This window comes from Lithobates pipiens, unplaced genomic scaffold (genome assembly GCF_037356315.1).
Source record: "Lithobates pipiens isolate NorthernLeopardFrog02 unplaced genomic scaffold, aLitPip1_a1.2 Scaffold_22, whole genome shotgun sequence".
NCBI lineage: Eukaryota > Metazoa > Chordata > Amphibia > Anura > Ranidae > Lithobates > Lithobates pipiens.
In genome coordinates, this window is record NW_027507784.1 from 11,747,065 (window position 1) to 11,768,652 (window position 21,588).

Below are 21,588 nucleotides of genomic sequence, written 5' to 3' on the forward strand. Positions count from 1 at the left end.
TAATAATACAATAATACAATGATATAATAATATAATAATATAATAATACAATGATATAATAATACAATGATACAATAATATAATAATATAATAATATAATAATACAATGATATAATAATACAATGATACAATAATATAATAATACAATGATATAATAATACAATGATATAATAATACAATGATATAATAATAAAATGATACAATAATATAAAGTTGTGTACGCCTTCATTACGGTGTCAGTGAGCGTTATCATACTGACACTCCACACCCTTCTATGGGGGAGGGGCAGACATGACGCAGAATTTGAAACTAAAGTAAAAGTGAAAGTAATTGGAGGAAGAGATCCGTACAGAGGACAGACAGACAGAACAATACGAGGAGACGGACAGAAGGACACAGACTGACAGATCATCCAGACAGAGATGAGTTGGAACCCCTGGTCACAGATTACTCAAAGGTAAGACATTGTATCTGCTCTCTGTATAACTGTATATAGAGGAGGGGGAGGGGGAGAGGGGGAGGGGAGAACTCTGATCAGGCCTGTACACATTGTCAGTGGGAATTTCTTGTACTGTCAGCAACTCCGACTAAAGGCCACAATTTTACTTCCCCCAGAAAAGAAAACAGACAGAAAATCACAGGAACTCCTCAGTCCCAGTAGATGTGGGCTTCCTCCAGCTGGGTGCTGATTGGTTGTATTTAATGCCGATCGTTCCCCGGGAAAGGAGCTCCAGCAGATTGCTGAATGTATAAAGAAACATCACTCTCCCCGGAAGAGTCCAAATCATTGTTATATTGGGGGGGGGGGGGATTTACTAGAAATGGAGAGTGTAAAATCGGGTGCAGCTCTTCCTAGAAACCAATCAGCTTCCAGGTTTTATTGTCAAAGCTTCATTGATCAAACTGAAGTTGAAAGCTGATTGGCTGACATGCATCATCTGCACCAGATGTGACACTCTCTACTTTCAGGCTCATGCAGGATGCAGATGCATTTTGTGTTTTTCAATACAAGTTTTTGATCTATTTAAGCTCTTGCTTACCGGGCACTTAAACCCCCCTCCTGCCCAGGCCAATTTTCAACCCGGTCGCACTTTGAATGACAATTGCGCGGTCATGCAACACTGTACCCACATGAAATTTTTATCATTTATTTTTTTACCCCAAATAGAGCTTTTGGTGGTATTTGATCACCTGTGCGATTTTTATTTTTTGTTAAAAAAATTTTTAAAAGACCGAATTAAAAATAAATAATTTATTTATTTTGTTATAAAATTTTAAAACAGGTAATTTTTGTCGGTCACTGATGTACGCTGATGAGGTGGCAGTGATGGGCACTGATCAGTTATACTGATCAGCAGCACTTCTAGGTGGCACTGATTGGCACCACTGGTGGGCATTGATAGGTGGCACTTGTGGGCACTATCAGGTTCAATTTATGAGGCATAATTGCCTCTTCCATTTCGGGACCGATGTCCCTTTAAGATGAGCCGGTGATCAGCTTCTTTTTTTTTTTCTCCTCGGCCGTCAGCGTGAGGAGAAAAACAAAACGATCACCGAGCTTTTGTTTTGATCATGTGATCAGCTGTCATTGGCTGACAGCTGATCACATGGTAAGGAGGTCGGGACCGGCCCCTTACTCGGATCGGTGATCACCCGAGTTTGGTGCACCTAAATTAACCAAAAACGCACTGCAACACACTTATGTAGGGCCAGTTCACACCACATGCAGTCCTGTGCGTTTTTTTTTTCTGCATCAAAAACGCATGGGAAGTAGGTTATATGGTTATGGCATAGTTCACACCAGTGCGTTCCACTTCCAGAAAAAAAAGTAGAATATGCTGCATTTTTCCTGCACTGGACTGTACTGGAATTCTGTAAAAGGCATTGAAAAAAAATCACTGGAACGCACCTAAATGCACTGCAACACACTTATCTTTATTTAGGGCCAGTTCACACCACATGCAGTCCAGTGTGTTTTTTTTTTTTTCTGCATCAAAAACGCATGGAAAGTAGGTTATATGGTTTTCAATGGCATAGTTCACAGCAATGCATTCCACTTCCAAAAAAAAATAGAACATGCTGCATTTTTTTCTACGCTGGACTGTACTGAAACACTGTAAAACGCATCAAAAACACACCGAATGCACCTAAATGCACCAAAAACGCACTGCAACACACTTATCCTTATTTAGTGCTAGTTCACACCAGTGCACTTTTTTTCTGCTCCAAAAACACATAGAAAATAGGTTATATGGTTTTCACTGGCATAGTTCACACCAGTGCTTGCAGTTCCAGTAAAAAAAAAAAAAGTAGAACATGCTGCATTTTTCCTGTGCTGGACCGTACTGAAACGCTGTAAAAAGCATTGAAAAAAAATCACTGGAACGCGCCTAAACGCACCAAAAACGCACTGGAACACCCATGTTCTTATTTAAGGTTAAGGAAAAAAAAGGGGGGGGAATGCACTGGACTGCATCAAAAACACATCAAAAAAGCACCCGGAACGCACCCGGACTGCGTTTCTGTGGTGTGAACTGATCCTTACTAAATGCTAAAACTAATAGAGAGAGATGATCCTGAAATCAGAGTTAAATCCCAATGAGACCCCCTCATTGCTATTATCTGTATTGCAGACAGCAACATTGGATTGCAATAGAACTCCTAAATATCACAAAGACAAAAAAAAAAAAAAAAAGTATAGAAAATAACTGAAAGAATTGTTTTTTTTTTTTCCCAAAACACTTTTGTTTTTATACTAAATACAATTTTAAAATATTTTGAAGCATGAAGGATACATACAATATATTTATTAAATTATATGTATTCATTTTAGGTACTTATATAGCGCCATCAATTTACACAGCATTTATATGCTACATGGTTTGTTGCAATGGGTGTGTGCGCACAAATTTTAACCACTTGCTTCCGGGACACTTAAACCCCCCCCCCCCCCTTCCTGTCCAGACCCATTTTCAGCTTTCAGCGCTGTTGCACTTTGAATGACAATTGCGCGGTTGTTCTGCTTCGCGTTATTGAACTGTTGTATAACACTAGTCAGACAGCTTAACAATAATTCAGAAGTCAAGAAACGTGAGACATCAGATCTGTATAATACTTCCTGTCAAGCTGTGGCAAAATAATAACTAACTCTGACCACTAGATGGCAGCAATGTGAAGCTAACATTGCGGTATAATCTGTAACAGCACATAGCACATATTACTATGAAAAATATACAGAACAGCGGTCATACAACACTGTACCCAAATTAAATTTGTATCATTTTGTTCCCACAAATAGAGCTTTCTTTTGGTGGTATTTGATCACCTCTGCGGTTTTTATTTTTTGTTAAAAAAATAAAAAAAATAAATGTATATATATATATCTTTTTATATTTTGTTATAACATTTTGCAAACAGGTAATTTTTCTCCTTCATTGATGTACGCTGATGAGGCGGCACTGATGGGCACTGATGGGTGGCAATAATGGGCATTGATCGGTTACACTGATAGGCAGCACTGCTAGGTGGCACTGATTGGCACCACTGGTGGGCATTGATAGGTGGCACTAATGGGCACTGGAAGGTGGCACTGGCAGGGGGTACTGGTGTGCACAGAGGAGGAAGATGTGCCTCCTTCCTCTTCAGGACTGATGTCCCTTGAACATAAGCCGGTGATCGGCTTTTTTTTCTCCTCATGGTCTGGTTGTCATTCGGCTATAGTGCGGACGGCAAGTGGTTAAAGTGTGGCATGTTTGGTATCTATTTACTCGACGTAACATCATATTTTATATTTTGCAAAAAAATAAAAAATTCCACTCCCTTGGCCTCCGTTATTCTGCTCTTTTCTGGTTCTCCTCCTACCTATGTCAGCGAACTTTCAGTGTCACATACAACAACATCTCCTCCTCTCCTCTTCCTCTCTCTGTTGGGGTACCCCAAGGTTCCGTCCTTGGGCCCCTCCTATTCTCTCTCTATATTTGGGCCAGTTGATAACCTTCCATGGTTTCCAATACCACCTCTACTGTCATGACACTCAGATATATCTCTCAACGCCTCAACTCACCCCCTCAATCTCCTCACATATCAGAAACTTACTGAGCATCATCTCGTTATGGATGTCACATCATTTCCTCAAACTCAATCTGTCTAAAGCTGAACTTGTAATATTTACTCCTCCCCGATCCCCTCCATGTTACTTTACCAATGAGATCAACGGCACAACCATTGGACCCTCCCCACAGGTCAGGGTGCTGGGTGTAATTCTAAACTCTGACCTCTCCTCCAACCCCCACATCCAATCACTGGCTACTTCTTGCCGCCTTAAACTCCGCAACATTTCCAGAATTTGCCCCTTCCTGACTAACAACACCACAAAACAACGTATTCACTCCTTGGTTATTTCCTGCCTTGACTACTGCAGCGCCCTCCTCAGTAGCCAAACTTTATACAGGCTCCTCCCACCTTCAGTTTATTATGAATGCTGCTGTTGCTAGTCTAATACACCTCACTAACCAATCCATGACTGCTGCTCCTCTCTGCCAATTCCTTCATTGGCTTCCCCTCCCCCACCATAAAAATTTCCAAATACTAACCACAACGTACAAAGCCATCCAAAACATCACCCCCAGCTACATCACCAACCTCATCTGCAGATATTGCCAAAGAGCCCTCTCTGCTGCTCCCAGGACTACCTGCTTTCTAGCTCCCTTGTTACCTCCTCACTTGCTCACCTGGACTTCTCCAGAGCCTCTCCCATTCTCTGGAACTCCCGGCCCCAGTATGTCCAGTCAGCCCCTACCCTGTCCACCTTTAGGTGATTCCTGATAACTCACTTATTCAGGGAAGCCTACCCCACCTCCACCTCCATCTAAGAACTGTACACGAGTCACCTCCATCAGATCATCCCCTGCAGCTATTACCTTTTGTACCATCCTCCCCCTGCTTTTAGATTGTAAGCTCCATGAGCAGGGCCCTTCTATTTCTTCTGTATTGAACTGTACTGTAATTGTATTGCCCCCCTTTATATTGTAAAGCTCTGCATAAACTGTTGGCACAATATAAATCCTGTATAATAAGAATGAGCCTTCCCTCCCCCACCTCCATCAATGAGACTCCACCATATCTTCCATCAATGAGCCTTCCCTCTCAACCTTCATCAAATAGCCCTCCCTCCCCATCTCCATCAATGAGCCTTCCCTCCCCACCTCCATCAATGAGCCTTCCCTCCCCACCTCCATCAATGAGCCTTCCCTCCCACCGCCATCGATGAGCCTTCCCACTCCCCCACCTACATCAATGAACCTTCTCTCCCCACCCTCATCAAAGAACCTTCCCTCTCCACCTCCATCAATGAACCTTCCCTCCCTACCGCCATCAATGAGCCTTCCCTCTCCACCTCCATCAATGAGACTCCACCATATCTTCCATCAATGAGCCTTCCCTCTCAACCTTCATCAAATAGCCCTCCCTCCCAATCTCCATGAATGAGCCTTCCCTCCCCATCTCCATGAATGAGCCTTCCCTCTCCTCCACCTCCATCAATGAGCCTTCCCTCTCCTCCACCTCCATCAATGAACCTTCTCTCCCCACCCTCATCAATGAACCTTCCCTCTCCACCTCCATCAATGAACTTTCCCTCTCAACCTCCATCAATGAACCTTCTCTCCCCACCCTCATCAATGAACCTTCCCTCTCCACCTCCATCAATGAGTCTTCCCCCCACCCTCATCAATGAGCCTTCCCTCTCCACCTCCATCAATGAACCTTCTCTCCCCACCCTCATCAATGAACCTTCCCTCTCCACCTCCATCAATGAGTCTTCCCCCCACCCTCATCAATGAGCCTTCCCTCCCAAGTTCCACCAATGAGCCTTACTTTCCCACCTCCATCAATGAGCCTTCAATCCCACCGCCATTGATGAGCCTTCCCTCTCCCCCACCTCCATCAACAAGCCTTTTATCCCCATCCTCATCAGTGAGCCTTCCCTCCCCACCTCCATCAATGAGTCCCCCCCACCCTCATCAATGAACCTTCCCTCCCCAGCTCCAGCCTTTCCTTCCCCAACTTCTTTAATGAGCCTTCCCCCCCACCTCCATCAATGAGTCCCCCCCACCCTCATCAATGAACCTTCCCTCCCCAGCTCCAGCCTTTCCTTCCCCAACTTCTTTAATGAGCCTTCCCCCCCACCTCCATCAATGAGTCCCCCCCACCCTCATCAATGAACCTTCCCTCCCCAGCTCCAGCCTTTCCTTCCCCAACTTCTTTAATGAGCCTTCCCCCCCACCTCCATCAATGAGCTACCCACCCCACCTCTGTCAATAAGCATTCCCTCCACCCCCCATCAGCGAGCCTTCCCACCCCACCTCCATCAATGAGCATTCCCTCCACCCCCCACATCAACGACCCTTTCCTCCCCACCTCCATGTATGAGCTTTCCCTCCCCAGCTTATTGTTAATTAACAATTACTAATTTTCAAAATTTTATAACAGAAACAAAGAAAAATTCATTTTTTTACAGAATTTTTTGGTCTTTTTTTCTTTTATAGTGCAAAAAATAAAAAACCCAGCAGTGATTAAATACCACCAGAAGAAAGCTCTTTTTTTGTGAAAAAAAAGTACAAAAATTTCATATAGGTCCAGTGTTGCATGACTGAGTAATTGTCATTCAAAATGTGAGAGCACCGAAAGCTGAAAATTGGTCTGGTTATTAAGGGGGGTTAAGTGCCCAGTGGTCAAGTGGTTACTAAAACAAATTGAAGTTATTTTTCCCTTTAAAAGAGCAATAAGCAGCATCTATGTAAATAAGAGAAGAGAATATTATGTGCCTGATTGTATAATACATCAGAATCAATATTAACAATCTTTTTGTTATGGAACAATCTACGGCTAGAATTGCTGTCCAGCAGCTCTGGAATCTCACCAGGACTATAATGGGGAATTTCTTGCATGTCGTCTAATTTGCTTTCTATGGTTTGTAAAACACTGTGTATTCTGGAATATGCTCTGTCGGTAATAATAAAATACATTTACGGTACAGCAGGAAGAAGCATGTGGTGGGGATCACCACCAGGGCGCCTGAGAATAGCTGTCGATGGTTACAGGACTTCATCAGGAGGGAATATCCTGATCACATTGACGTGGTACATCTTCCCATCACCAACGACAACAGAGATGATTGGAAGGAGATCGTGAACGCGTGTTCTGCCGTCATTCTCTATCACACCAAACAGCAGGGACGGGTTAATATCACCGATGTGGAGGGAGCTTTATATGAAGAAGAACTTCAATATTTGAATGATAAACTGGGTAAGGGACACAACTTGTACAAAGTGGTCTAATTTCCTAAGAAAAACACGAAGATTGCCACTGCTGACGGCTCATTCAGAAAAAGCTGGACAACCAGTATTTCCCATCACTGACCCAAAAACACACAGGAGGAGGTCTTGCTTTACCCCGATTATCCAATGTATTTTTTTTTTTGCCCATTGCCCTTCCATCCCGTCTCTTTTCTTTCCCTCCTCATCCATTCCCACCTGTTATCTCTAATTCTCTCCCATCTACTCCTTTTTATCGTCCGGCCCTCCACCCCCCCCCCCCCCCATTTTTCTCTTCTTCTAGGTTTTTGATTGGGGTTGGGTCTGTTTTGGTCAGTCTCCTCTCTATTCTTCTCTCCACTCTTCCCCTCCTCTCACTTCCTTTTCTTATCATCTTCTTTCTGCTCTCCTCTCCTTCCTTCTTCTCCTCTCATCTCCTACCCCCCCCCTCCCATCCCCTTCTTCCCATGCTCTCCTCTTCTCTCTAGTTCATTCTCTTTCTTTTCCATCTTTACCTCTTCTTCCCTCACCACACACCCTTCCCTCTTTTCCTTTCCCTTTTTTATCCTCCTCTACTTCCCCTCTTTCCCCTTCCCATCTATTATCTCTCATTCTTTCCTTCTCTCATTTCCTCTTCTCTTTTTCCCTTACTCTTCTCTTCCATCCTCTTCTATCCTTCCTTGTTCTTCTTTACCTTCCTCTCCCCTCCCTTCTTCTTCTCTCATCTCACCCCCCTCTCCCGTAACCCTCCCTCGCCACCCCTCCTTCCAGGCCCGTCTTTAAGGCAGGGCAAAAGGGGCAGCTGCCCTGGGTTCTGCCATTGTTGTGGGGCCCAAATCAGCTGCCTCATACTTGCCAACTATCCCAGTTTACATTCCCTTATCCCTTGAAGCTTTAATCCTGTGCTGTGTCCTGATATCTCAGTGTGAAGTGCTCCTACTAATGCTGTCCAGCTCGGCCCTATTGTTGTGTACAGATGACTCACCTGCAGACCCTGTGTTTACATGTAAATAACCAGCATTCATATGTAAATAGCAGTGACATGCATATGTAAATAGCTGAGGCCAACGGCATTGATATGTAAATAAAGGCAGCATTCATATGTATATCATGCCCCCCTGCAGTGAGGAGATGATGTGCTGTAACCAATAGCATCCAGTGAGCAGTATTACTGTACAGTAATCTCTAGCAGCCAATCAACAAGCAAAAATCATGTGCTGTAACCTCTAGCAACTAATCAGTGAGCCTTAAGGAGTGCTGTAACCTCTAGCAACCAATCAGTAAGCAGTAATGATATGCTGTAACCTCTGGCAACCAATCGCAATCGCTGCCTTATCTGATACAGTAAACTGATTTTAACTCTAGCTGCTATTTATTGTATGTCTCAGAGAAGGTGGAGAGTGAAATTGCATGGGGGGGGGGCCCTAAGAAATTTTTTGCCCAGGGCCCAATCAATATTAAAGACGGCCCTGCCTCCTTCCCATGTTCTCCTCTTCTCTCTAGTTCCTTCTCCTTCTTTTCTCTCATTACCTATCCTTCCCTCCCCACACACCCTTCCCTCTCCTCCTCTCCATTGTTTTTTAATTCTCCTCTCTCCAACCCTCCTCTCCCTTTCCCAACTCTTATCTCTCATTCTCTCCTCCTCTTGTCTCCTCCCATTCTCTCTTCCCCTTTCTTTTCCCCTCTCCTGGGTCTTTGGTCAGAGTTAGGTGTTTGAGTTGGGTTGAAGGCTAATGCCGCGTACACACGAGCGGACTTTTCAACATCCAAAGTCCGAAGGACTGAGTCCGTCAGACTATCCGATCGTGTGTGGGCTGCAACGGACTTTTGACTCGCCAAAGTCCGAAGGACTTTAGAATATGGAACATGCTTCAAATTTTTCCGAAGGAACTCCGCCGGACCCGGTCCCCTTCGAAAAATCCGCTTGTGTGTATGCTACTCCGACAGACTAAAACCGACGCTAGGGCAGCTATTGGCTACTGGCTATGAACTTCCTTATTCGAGCCGAGTCGTACGTCATCACGTTCGAATCCGTCGGAGTTTAGTGTGATCGTGTGTGGCCAAGTCCGCTCAGCCAAAAAGTCTGTCAGAACTCCGTCGGAATTCCAGCAGAACTCCGACGGAACTCCTTCGGAAGTCTGTCGGACATAAGTCCTCTCGTGTGTACGGGGCTTAACATAAGGATTGTATTAAGTGGCAAAGGTTTATTTTAAGGGTAAGATTAAATGTTGGGGTTTGGGTGAAGAACGGAGACAGATTCCTACATAGACAACACAGGACGCTCCCAGGGATGGCACACAGGCATCCAGCCATCACATGACTGACTGTTAGTAAGGCATTACCATGTATAGTACATTAGTTCTGGCTGACCATCAGGGCCCTCATTGGAACTGCCTACTTCACCTTCTTCACAACTTTCATCCTCATCTTTTCTTTTATGACTATATGGTTCAATCTTGTTAATGGCACTTCAGCTAGTCAGGGGTCAATAGTCAACTGGGGTAGAATGGTGGCAGCACAAGGCATAAGGTCTAGGCGCAGGAAGTATTGATTCTGGTGAGGGATAGAGTTCAGTTATGCCGCGTACACACGATTGGACTTTCCGCCAACAGAACCATGGATTTTTGTTCAAAGGGTGTTGGCTCCAACTTGTCTTGCATACACACGGTCACAAAAATGTTGGCCAACAATTACGAACGTGGGAACGTGGTGCCATACAAGCCGTACGACCAGCCGAGAAAAAGGAAGTTCAGTAGCCGGTGCGGCTCCTGCTTGAAATTCTGACAACAAAGTTTTGTTGGCAGAAAATTTGATAGCAAACATTTGTTGGCAGAAAGTCCGACAGCAAATGTTCGATGGAGATGCGTGCATAGGGTCGGGCTTTCCGACAACATGCTCACATCCAACATTTCCCATTGGAAAATCCAGCCGTGTATACGCGGCATTATAGGATTAGAAATAGAGATAGATCTGAGGTCCAGGATATTTTTTGGACATGCTTTGTTGTGTTCAGCACTGAAATTCTGGACTAACATCCCCTTGTGCTGTGTTCCTCTAGGCAAAGAGAAGGTGGTGGTTCTGTTGGATGATATGGATGATATCAGTGAAGAAGAGAAAAGGAGAATCCTGAGGACACAGACATCCCTGGACCGCCTGTCCTCTCATCTCATCCTCATTCCTGAAAAAAATAAATCTGAAACAGCAAGAAAGAAACTAACAGAATTTCGTACAGCTCTTTCAGAAGGTAAAATGTATATTTCAGTGTGCTGAACAAATAATGGAGCTGACTGACGAAAACTGAAGATATCTTCACATGGTTGTTTTGTCCAGCTCCATAATGGCAGAGATTTTCTAGTCGGAATATTTCTTTTCATAAGTGATAAAAATTCCAGGTTGTTCAGTGGGGATGAGCTAAGGGTTCAGTCCGAGGACAAGTGTCAGTGACGTCCTTTACCATATATGATCATGTCCATGTATGACCAATGACATCACCCAGTAGATCCTTCCATCTTGTATATAAAAGTTCTCATTCAACTAGTGGGCGGGGTCATCTGCGCCCTTACTAACGGGGGTACCTTGCATGCGGAGCGCGCTCATCAACGCCCTGGACCAGACAGAGACTGTGGTCATGTGAAAAGTCTAACACTAAGGCATTTCCGCAACTTGGAGATAAACCTTCACTGTGTGCAGTAAAAATACAGAGTTCCTCTGAAAAGTGCTGTCCCATAACTGTAATTGATGTACGTTGCATTAGGAGGGATGCAGGGGCATAACTATAGGGGGTGCAGCAGTCGCGACCGCAACCGGGCCCTGTGCTGCAGGGGGCCCATGTAGCCCCCTCTACATATGGCCAGCAGCAGCATAGGCAGCTAGGGGTACCAGTGCACCATGCACACGGGTGGCTGGAGGTGGAGGGTGACTAGCAGAGCTCCATGCTCGACTATCGCACTGGCTGCTCTTTACTTGTGCATTCCCCGCATGTTCTCAGAGTACCCCTCTCCTGCTCCATGCATTGCCGCTCAGTCCGATGTCTGTTATCCCCAGCCAAAGTCCCCCCCCCCGAGTCCGGCCCACACTGCACTGCATACTTCTCCCGGGTAAACAAACTTTGAGCACACAGATGCAGTGCAGCCCTATGAGAGGCCCCCGGAGGACACTGCAGGCTTGTCTGCCAGCCCCCCTCCTCCCCCATCATACACAGATGATGAAAGGTCTTTCTGGGAGATATGCTGATCGTCTGTCCAGCACACTGGATGGAGCCCAGGCCAACATGGATGAGTGCGCGGCCTGCAGCTTGGTCATGGTGAGTGAGAGGACCCCATCCCCCACACATCATTACATACCCCCTCCATCTCCCCCTGGGGACAGGGACCTCTTCTTACGTGGGGACAGGGACCCCCACCTCCCCTGGGGACCGGGACCCCTTCTCACCTGGGGGCAGTAACTTCACCTGCCCTGGAGAAAAGGACCTCATCCCTTCTGGGGATGGGGACCCCATCCTGCCTAGGGACAGTCCCCCAATGGGGCACCAAAAAATAAATAAATAAATAAAAGAAAAACTACTGATACCAGTGGTGGAACTACAGGGCTCACAAAGGTCATACCTGTGACCACGCCCTGGAGTTCCACTGCCAGACTCGGAGAGAAGGGCCCTGGCTGGGGTTCAGGGGGGCCCTTCATGGTTTCTTGCATCGGGGCCCTGAAGGTTCTAGTTACGCCACTGGAGGGATGTACTGAGCCTGTGCCTACTCCACCAGTCCAGCGTACCGCTGTTACTTCACTCCCAGTAACAGAACGTGGTCCCGCTGCTTCACCTAGTGTGGAGCTCATGTGTGGTCATTAACTCCTTAGCTTCCTATACCTTGTGCCCAGGTCATAAATCTCTGTAACGCCAGTCTGATCCCGGTTGCTATAGGAGATGGACAGCTCGGGAGGGAGCGACCCCCCCCCCTTGCCCCCTTGCTACTGGAGGACCTGCCACCTTACCAAGTATCATGCCTAATAACTGGTTGCTTTGTGTCTTGAACTTGTGCTTGGATACTCTTAACAACCGCTTTCCTCTTCCTTGGTGTCTTGCCGAGTTAACCCTTTTGTAGCAGTGTTACTTCATACCCCGTAGTGCATTTACAGTCCTGGGTTCTACTGATACGCCAGGACCAACATGCACCCCTTTGGAATAACTTTATACCAGGCTCAGAACAGTTGATGTAACTTTACTTAGAGAAATGTGGCATAACAGTTCAACATGAACAACACCCTTTCCCTAAAGGGGGCTATGAATATGCATGCATCATACACACTAGAGGGCTGGGGGAATCAATGGTGGAGAAGGATCTGGGGGTTTTGGTAGATCATAAGCTTAATAATAGCATGCAATGCCAAGCTGCGGTTTCCAAAGCGAGCAAAGTCCTTTCTTGTATTAAAGGGGTTGTAAACCCTGTTACACCACTTGTACCTACAGGTAAGCCTATAATAAGGCTCACCTGTAGGTACCATGAATATCTCCTGAACCTGCAGTTTAGGAGATATTCACTATATACGTCATTGGCGCACTGAAGAAGTGGCCTGCTGGTGCCGTTTCTTTAGGGCCCGTGCCGTGATCAGCGGCTCCCACGAGTGTGCGCAGGAGGGACGTCATCGTGGCTCCGGCCAATCGTAGCACCGGTGCCCGCAAACCTGGAAGAAGCTCCAGGAAATATGTTGGCCGTGACAGCGGTGTGCGGGGACCACTGCAACAGCTTTGATCAAAGGTAAGTATTTCATAATGAGCTAATAGTACTAGCTCACTGTGCCTTTGTCTTGCAGGATTTTTTTTTTTTTTTTTGAGGTTTACCACCTCTTTAAGAGAGGTGTGGACTCCATAGAGAGAGACGTCATCTGTACAAATCATTAGTAAGACCTCATCTGGAATATGCAGATCAGTTTTGGGCACCAGTTCTCAAAAAGGATATCGGGGTACTGGAGAAAGTGCAGAGAAGGGCAACCAAAGAGGCACAGAGGAGCTCAGCTATGAGGAGAGATTAGAGGAACTGAATGTATTCTCTCTTGAGAAGAGGAGATTAAGGGGGGATTTGATCTCCATGTATAAATACATGAGGGGGGATATGATCTCCATGTATAAACACAAAAGGGGGGATATGATCTCCATGTATAAATACATAAGGGGGGATATGATCTCCATGTAAAAATACATAAGGGGGGATATGATCTCCATGTATAAATACATAAGGGGGGATATGATCTCCATGTATAAATACATAAGGGGGGATATGATCTCCATGTATAAATACATAAGGGGGGATACGATCTCCATGTATAAATACATAAGGGGGATATGATCTCCATGTATAAATACATAAGGGGGGATATGATCTCCATGTATAAATACATAAGGGGGGATATGATCTCCATGTATAAATACATAAGGGGGGATATGATCACCATGTATAAATACATAAGGGGGATATGATCTCCATATATAAATACATAAGGGGGGATATGATATCCATGTATAAATACATAAGGGGGGATATGATCTCCATGTATAAATACATAAGGGGGGATATGATCTCCATTTATAAATACATAAGAGGGGATATGATCTCCATGTATAAATACATAAGGGGGGTTATGATCTCCATGTATAAATACATAAGGGGGGGTTATTATCTCCATATATACATACATAAGGGGGATATGATCTCCATGTATAAATACATAAGGGGGGATATGATCCCCATGTATAAATACATAAGGGGGGATATGATCTCCATGTATAAATACATAAGGGGGGATATGATCTCCATGTATAAATACATAAGGGGGGATATGATCTCCATGTATACATACATAAGGGGGGATGGGGGATATGATCTCCATGTATAAATACATAAGGAGGGATATGATCTCCATGTATAAATACATAAGTGGGGATATGATCTCCATGTATATATACATAAGGGGGAGATGATCTCCATGTATAAATACATAAGGGGAGATATGATCTCCATGTATAAATACATAAGGGGGGGGGGGGGGGTATGATCTCCATGTATAATTACATAAGGGGGGATATGATCTCCATGTATAAATACATAAGGGGGGATATGATCTCCATGTATAAATACATAAGGGGGGATATGATCTCCATGTATAAATACATAAGGGGGGTATGATCTCCATGTATAAATACATAAGGGGAGATATGATCTCCATGTATAAATACATAAGGGGAGATATGATCTCCATGTATAATTACATAAGGGGGGATATGATCTCCATGTATAAATACATAAGGGGGGATATGATCTCCATGTATATATACATAAGGGGGATATGATCTCCATGTATAAATACATAAGGGGGGATGGGGGATATGATCTCCATGTATAAATACATAAGGGGGGATGGGGGATATGATCTCCATGTATAAATACATACATGGTGGGGGGGTGGGGGGGCTCTGGACATCTAATCTTACAGATAAAACCGGCCCAATGAGGGCGACCATAATGCTGATGCAGCCCGCATTAAAATCAAGTTTGACACCCCTGATTTAAAGGATTGCATAAGTAGAACAATTTACAAAGGTACAAAAGTGCATTCTATAAATCGTCTCCACGTGGCAAAGAAATGCTGGACTGGTCCAAAATTTTGAAAAAAGAATGTGGAGAGAACTCCACCTTGTGGGACTTTATTGGCCCAAATGAAAAAAAGTCAAAATAAAGTATGAAAAAGTTATACAAAATCGATTGAAATATAAAACAATGAAAGTGGCTAATAACATCAAAGGTCAACATGGATACAAGGGAACATTGGAACACGAAGGCTCTAGAGCGGTCACAGGACTACCGTGATGGGAGTCACCATGGCAGAACATGCAGACCACACCCACTTCTAGGGTGCCATCTGGATGTTCTACCATGGTGACTACCATCACGGTAGTCCTGTGACCGCTCTAGAGCCTTCATGTTCCAATGTTCCCTTGTATCCATGTTGACTTTTGATGTTATTAGCCACTTTCATTGTTTTATATTTCAATCGATTTTGTATAACTTTTCCATACTTTATTTTGACGTATTTGTCATTTGGGCCATTAAAGTCCCGTAAGGGGGGAGTTCTCTTTAGATTTATTGGCATGTAGGCCCATTCCATTGTTCAACCATACCACCTCCTTCATTGATAACATTTTGATTAATGGTGTCCAGCTTTTCAATATATAGAAGTGATTTTCGGTTCCTCTGTGATAGCTGTAACCCTAGGGGTAGACGAGAAAAGTCCAGGTTTTCAGTATGCTCTGCAGAGCCGTGAGTAGACACGGATATAGCCATTGTAGCTCAGTAGCGTGTTGATGGGGGTGTACATTGTCCAGTTTTTGTTGTTTGTTGAGACTGTCATGTTGGTGATATCTTTGTGTTTTATCCACATTAGGTGTGAAGACATCTCAGAAGAAGGAGAGCAGTGGATTCCTTTCCTCTCTACCTTCTCTACCTTCTCTACATTCAATGTTTTCCAGATCTGTATGTATGAGACGTCACCCTTTTCTTTTATGAAGATAATAAGAATAAAGTGTATGGCGATGAAAGGCAGAAATTGCGCAAACCTTTAAGGCTTGCCATCAGTGCTACCGATTCCTGCTAAATACCATCAGGCCCCATTCAGTACAGAAAGACATTATTTCTGTTTCTACATTATCCTGGGTTCTCCCATGTGCGTTTGTATGCATGTTTTTCCATGCATTTGGTGCAGCGTGTTCGGGAAGCCAATTCATTTTGGGGTGTCCTTAAAGATGGCATTTGTATGAACTGCAGGAACTTGTGCAATTGTATGCGTGTTCTTCCCGTGCACAGATGTGAATGAGGGCTTAAACAAATCACTATTCATGCCAAGATGGTGCCAAGTCTGTTTATCTAAACCAGAAGTCTCCAAACTTTCTAAACAAAAGGGCCAGTTTACTGTTCTTGAGACTTTAAAGGGGCAGGACAGTGCTCCATCTTTGTTATTAGTGGGAGAAATAGTGCCCCATCATTGGTGTCAGTGGGGGGAACAGTGCCCATCATCTGTGTCAGTGGGGGGAATAGTGCCCTATTGTTGATATCATTGGGAGGAATAGTTCCCCATCATTGGTGTCGGTGGGAGGAATAGTGCCCCATCATTGGTGTCGGTGGGAGGAATAGTGCCCCATCATTGGTGTCAGTGGGAGGAATAGTGCCTCATCATTGGTGTCGGTGGGAGGAATAGTGCCCCATCATTGGTGTCAGTGGGAGGAATAGTGTCCCATCATTGGTGTCAATGGAAGGAATAGTGCCCCATCATTTGGTGTCATTGGGAGGAATAGTGCCCCATCATTGATATCAGTGGGAGAAATAGTGCCCCATAATTGGTATCAGTGGGAGGAATAGTGTCCCATCATTGGTGTCAATGGAAGGAATAGTGCCCCATCATTTGGTGTCAGTGAGAGGAATAGTGCCCCATCATTGGTGTCAGTGGGAGAAATAGTGCCCCATCAGCACTCCAGGGCTATACTCTACTGCCCAATTAATGTGCTGGATACTGTCAGACCCAAGATTGAAGACTTCATCCTTCTCAGGTCTCTTAGAATCCTCCAAGCTCCAGGAACCAATACCGGGATTGACTAATCCCAGAGGACACTGCATTTACTAATCTCTCAAGGGGCAGGGTGGGGGTAGTCCTAAACTATTGCATAAGGGCTCTTTCATACTTGCCCAATCAAAGTGATAGCTACTGGCAGAACATTGGAGACTTCACCCCCCAAGTCTCTAAGGAGCCTCCAAGCTCCAGGATTTACTAATCCCCTTTCCTCCCTATGAGACATGCCTCCCCTCACCCTGTATGGATAAGAACCCCGGGTGCCTCCAGCCTCTTTCTACAATGCGATGTGGCCCTGTCCCATCACAGCATGGATTGTAGAGATACACTAAAGATGTTTTTTGTTTTGTTTTAGTTTTTTTGACACTTTAACATTTTTTTGGGAAAAAAAAGACACTTTGAAATTTTTGTTGCTCCATGGGTTGAATTGAGGGGTATGGGATTTTGCTCCACAATTGGAAACAAACAATAATCCGTACACAATATACAACATGGCAAAGTTCACACATAAGATGTGCAAGCAACGAGGGGGGGGAAGTTTGTAGCTTGCATTCCACATAATAATCCACCAAACAGGCAAATAGAATGTTTTAGCCAATTAGGTTAGGGATGTACTGTATTTATCGGCGCATAACACGCGCCGGTGTATAACACACACCCCAAGTTTAGGAGGGAGGTTTAAGGAAAAAAACTTACATTTAAATGCCCATCAATGCAGCCTTGTCAGTGTAGCCTTGCTCCAGTGTCATTTGCAGCCTTGTCAGTGTCATTTGCAGCATTGTCAGTGTAGCCTTGTCAGTGTAGCCTTGTCAGTGTAGCCTTGCCCCAGTGTCATTTGCAGACTTGTCAGTGTACCTTGTCAGTGTAGCCTTGTCAGTGTAGCCTTGTCAGTGTAGCCTTGTCAGTGTAGCCTTGCTCCAGTGTCATTTGCAGACTTGTCAGTGTAGCCTTGTCAGTGTAGCCTTGTCAGTGTAGCCTTGTCAGTGTAGCTTTGTCAGTGTAGCCTTGCTCCAGTGTCATTTGCAGCCTTGTCAGTGTAGCCTTGTCAGTGTAGCCTTGTCAGTGTAGCCTTGCTCCAATGTCATTTGCAGCCTTGTCAGTGTAGCCTTGTCAGTGTAGCCTTGTCAGTGTAGCCTTGTCAGTGCAGCCTTGTCAGTGCAGCCATGTCGGTGTAGCCTTGTCAGTGTAGCCTTGTCAGTGTAGCCTTGTCAGTGTAGCCTTGTCAGTGTAGCCTTGCTCCAGTGTCATTTGCAGACTTGTCAGTGTAGCCTTGTCAGTGTAGCCTTGTCAGTGCAGCCTTGTCAGTGTAGCCTTGTCAGTGTAGCCTTGTCAGTGCAGCCTTGTCAGTGCAGCCTTGTCAGTGTAGCCTTGCTCCAGTGTCATTTGCAGACTTGTCAGTGTAGCCTTGTCAGTGTAGCTTTGTCAGAATAGCGGGGGAACACGGCAAATTATGTCACATGGCAGGAGAAGATGAGGGGGCGTGGCTACATGTTTCGAATCCTATGGGTTTGTTGTCAAGCCACAACTTGACTAGTGATGGACGAACTTCCGACGGGACGTTTCGCGAACGCGAAACGCGAACGGACACAAACGTTCGCGAAAACGACCGTTCGCCGCGGGCTCCATTGACTTCAATGGGAGGCGAATTTCGCAAACCTTTAGGTCGAATTTGCGGCCACGGGGTAATTATTAGGGGGTAGCACGTAGTCCCACCACCTGGACAATAGCATAATACATGTATGAGGTGAATTTGGGATCGATAACTACAAGCATTTTTTTTTTATTTGGGAAATTGTTCTGACAATTCAGGACTATGGAGCTAATGAAGGCAATGGAGGAGAGGGAAGGTCAGGGACCAGGGTAGGCAAACAAGAGGGTGCAGGAGATACAGAGCACTGACAGCAGCACCGTAATACAGAGCACTGACATCAGCACCGTGACATACAGCGCTGACAGCAGCTCCGTGACATACAGCGCTGACAGCAGCTCCGTGACATACAGCGCTGACAGCAGCTCCGTGACATACAGCGCTGACAGCAGCTCCGTGACATACAGCGCTGACAGCAGCTCCGTGACATACAGCGCTGACAGCAGCACCGTGACATACAGCGCTGACAGCAGCTCCGTGACATACAGCGCTGACAGCAGCTCCGTGACATACAGCGCTGACAGCAGCTCCGTGACATACAGCACTGACAGCAGCTCCGTGACATACAGCGCTGACAGCAGCTCCGTGACATACAGCGCTGACAGCAGCACCGTGACATACAGCGCTGACAGCAGCTCCGTGACATACAGCGCTGACAGCAGCTCCGTGACATACAGCGCTGACAGCAGCTCCGTGACATACAGCACTGACAGCAGCTCCGTGACATACAGCGCTGACAGCAGCTCCGTGACATACAGCGCTGACAGCAGCACCGTGACATACAGCGCTGACAGCAGCTCCGTGACATACAGCGCTGACAGCAGCTCCGTGACATACAGCGCTGACAGCAGCTCCGTGACATACAGCGCTGACAGCAGCTCCGTGACATACAGCGCTGACAGCAGCTCCGTGACATACAGCGCTGACAGCAGCTCCGTGACATACAGCGCTGACAGCAGCTCCGTGACATACAGCGCTGACAGCAGCTCCGTGACATACAGCGCTGACAGCAGCACCGTAAGCAGCCCCAGGAGGAAGTCAGCACAGCACAGGGATGGTGTGATCCCCTCATAATAAGAACCCCCAGGAGGAAGTCAGCACAGCACAGGGATGGTGGGAGCCCCTCATAATAAGAACACCCAGGAGGAAGTCAGCACAGCACAGGGATGGTGGGAACCCCTCATAATAAGCAGCCCCAGTAGAAATATGACACCGCTCAACCTCTTCAAAGAGGAGGGTAGGGACATATAGTACGGTGTGCTTTTTTGGGTCAGGGAAGTGAGCCAAATGAATTAAGAAGGTCTGTGTGCTTGATTCCAAAAATAGTTTATAGACATATACATGGTCTACTGATCACATGTGTTGAATTCCTCCGAGATCCATGCCTCATTCATTTTTAGAAATGTGAGGTAGTTAACACTGTCGTGAGCTAGGCGAGTACGCTTATCGGTCACAATCCCCCCTGCTGCGCTGAACGTCCTTTCGGACAGGACACTGGATGAGGGGCAAGCCAACAGTTCGATTGCAAATTGGGCAAGCTCTGGCCAGAGGTCAAGCCTGCCCACCCAGTAGTCTAGGGGTTCATCACTCCTCAGAGCGTCCACATCGGCCGTTAACCCAATGTAGTCGGACACCTGACGGTCTAGGCGTTCCCTGATGCTGGATCCGGATGACACCTGTCGATGGGTCGGCTGAAAGAATGACCTCATATCCGAAGTCACCAACACATCTTCAAACCGGCCTCTTCTTGCAGGCGCTGTTGGATTGGTACCCGCAAATCCTTCTCTGGGAGTGGGAATTGCTCCTCTGCCAGCGCACGCAAAAGCAGAATGCAGCATTTCTCGAAGCAAGGCCTGGAAGTGCTGCATTCTGACAGCCCTCTGCGACGGCGGTAACATTTCCGCCATTTTGTGTTTGTACCGGGGATCTAAGTACGTTGCCACCCAGTACTGGTCCTTGACCCTCATGCTTTTTATACGGGGGTCCCTATTAAAACACTGGAGCATGAAGGCCCCCATTTGCACTCAAGCGGAAGGTATGTGGTGGTGGTGGTGTTGTTGGTGGTAGTGTCTTTGGGGGTGCACATAGCAGAGAGTGAAGAAGAGGGTGCAGATCGAGAGGATGAGGAGGGTGCAGAAGAATAAGGCTGAGTGAGCCACTCAACCAAGTCTGGTGCGTCCTTTAAAGTAATTGAACGCACCTTCTGCAACTTCCCACTTTGGCTCAAGGCTGTTGCTCCTGCCCTACCCCTACCACCCCTGCGGAAGGGCCTGCCTCTTCCTCTGCCTGTCATTTTTTAAATCACCCTGTGACAAAACTCTTAGTCCCTATACCGCTGAAGGACTGCTGCAGTATAGGGCAGCGGTCAGCAGTAGTGCACGTCAACCCTATGTATTGTGGACCGATAGCGGTCCTTACAGAACAGCAGACTGTACTGCACTCAGGCCTATGTACCGTAGCACCCTATACCAAGTTACCAGTCCTTATAAGAACTTTTGTGGACCAAGCAGGTTGTGTGTTAGTGTTTAGCAGACTGTGCGTCAGTCCCTATACCGCTGAAGGACTGCTGCAGTATAGGGCAGCGGTCAGCAGTAGTGCACGTCAACCCTATGTATTGTGGACCGATAGCGGTCCTTACAGAACAGCAGACTGTAACGCACTCAGGCCTATGTACCGTAGCACCCTATACCAAGTTACCAGTCCTTATAAGAACTTTTGTGGACCAAGCAGGTTGTGTGTTAGTGTTTAGCAGACTGTGCGTCAGTCCCTATACCGCTGAAGGACTGCTGCAGTATAGGGCAGCGGTCAGCAGTAGTGCACGTCAACCCTATGTATTGTGGACCGATAGCGGTCCTTACAGAACAGCAGACTGTAACGCACTCAGGCCTATGTACCGTAGCACCCTATACCAAGTTACCAGTCCTTATAAGAACTTTTGTGGACCAAGCAGGTTGTGTATTAGTGTTTAGCAGACTGTGCGTCAGTCCCTATACCGCTGAAGGACTGCTGCAGTATAGG

The 21,588-nt window shown here is 46.0% G+C and overlaps 1 protein-coding gene across 3 annotated transcripts in view; it reads left to right on the forward strand.

Moving 5' to 3' along the window:
* Nucleotides 1-289: 289 nt before the first annotated feature.
* The window catches only part of LOC144000374 (uncharacterized), a 57,791-nt gene continuing 36,492 nt past the window's right edge, over nt 290-21,588 (forward strand). For 2 of the 3 annotated variants that reach the window (XM_077494176.1, XM_077494175.1), the window contains exons 1-4: nt 290-457; nt 7,037-7,305; nt 10,372-10,557; nt 15,744-15,832. In XM_077494176.1, the coding sequence (XP_077350302.1) occupies nt 423-457; nt 7,037-7,305; nt 10,372-10,557; nt 15,744-15,832 (579 nt within the window). In that variant the 5' untranslated portion in view covers nt 290-422. The remainder of the gene's footprint in view (nt 458-7,036; nt 7,306-10,371; nt 10,558-15,743; nt 15,833-21,588) is intronic. The other variant, XM_077494177.1, reaches the window with a different exon arrangement.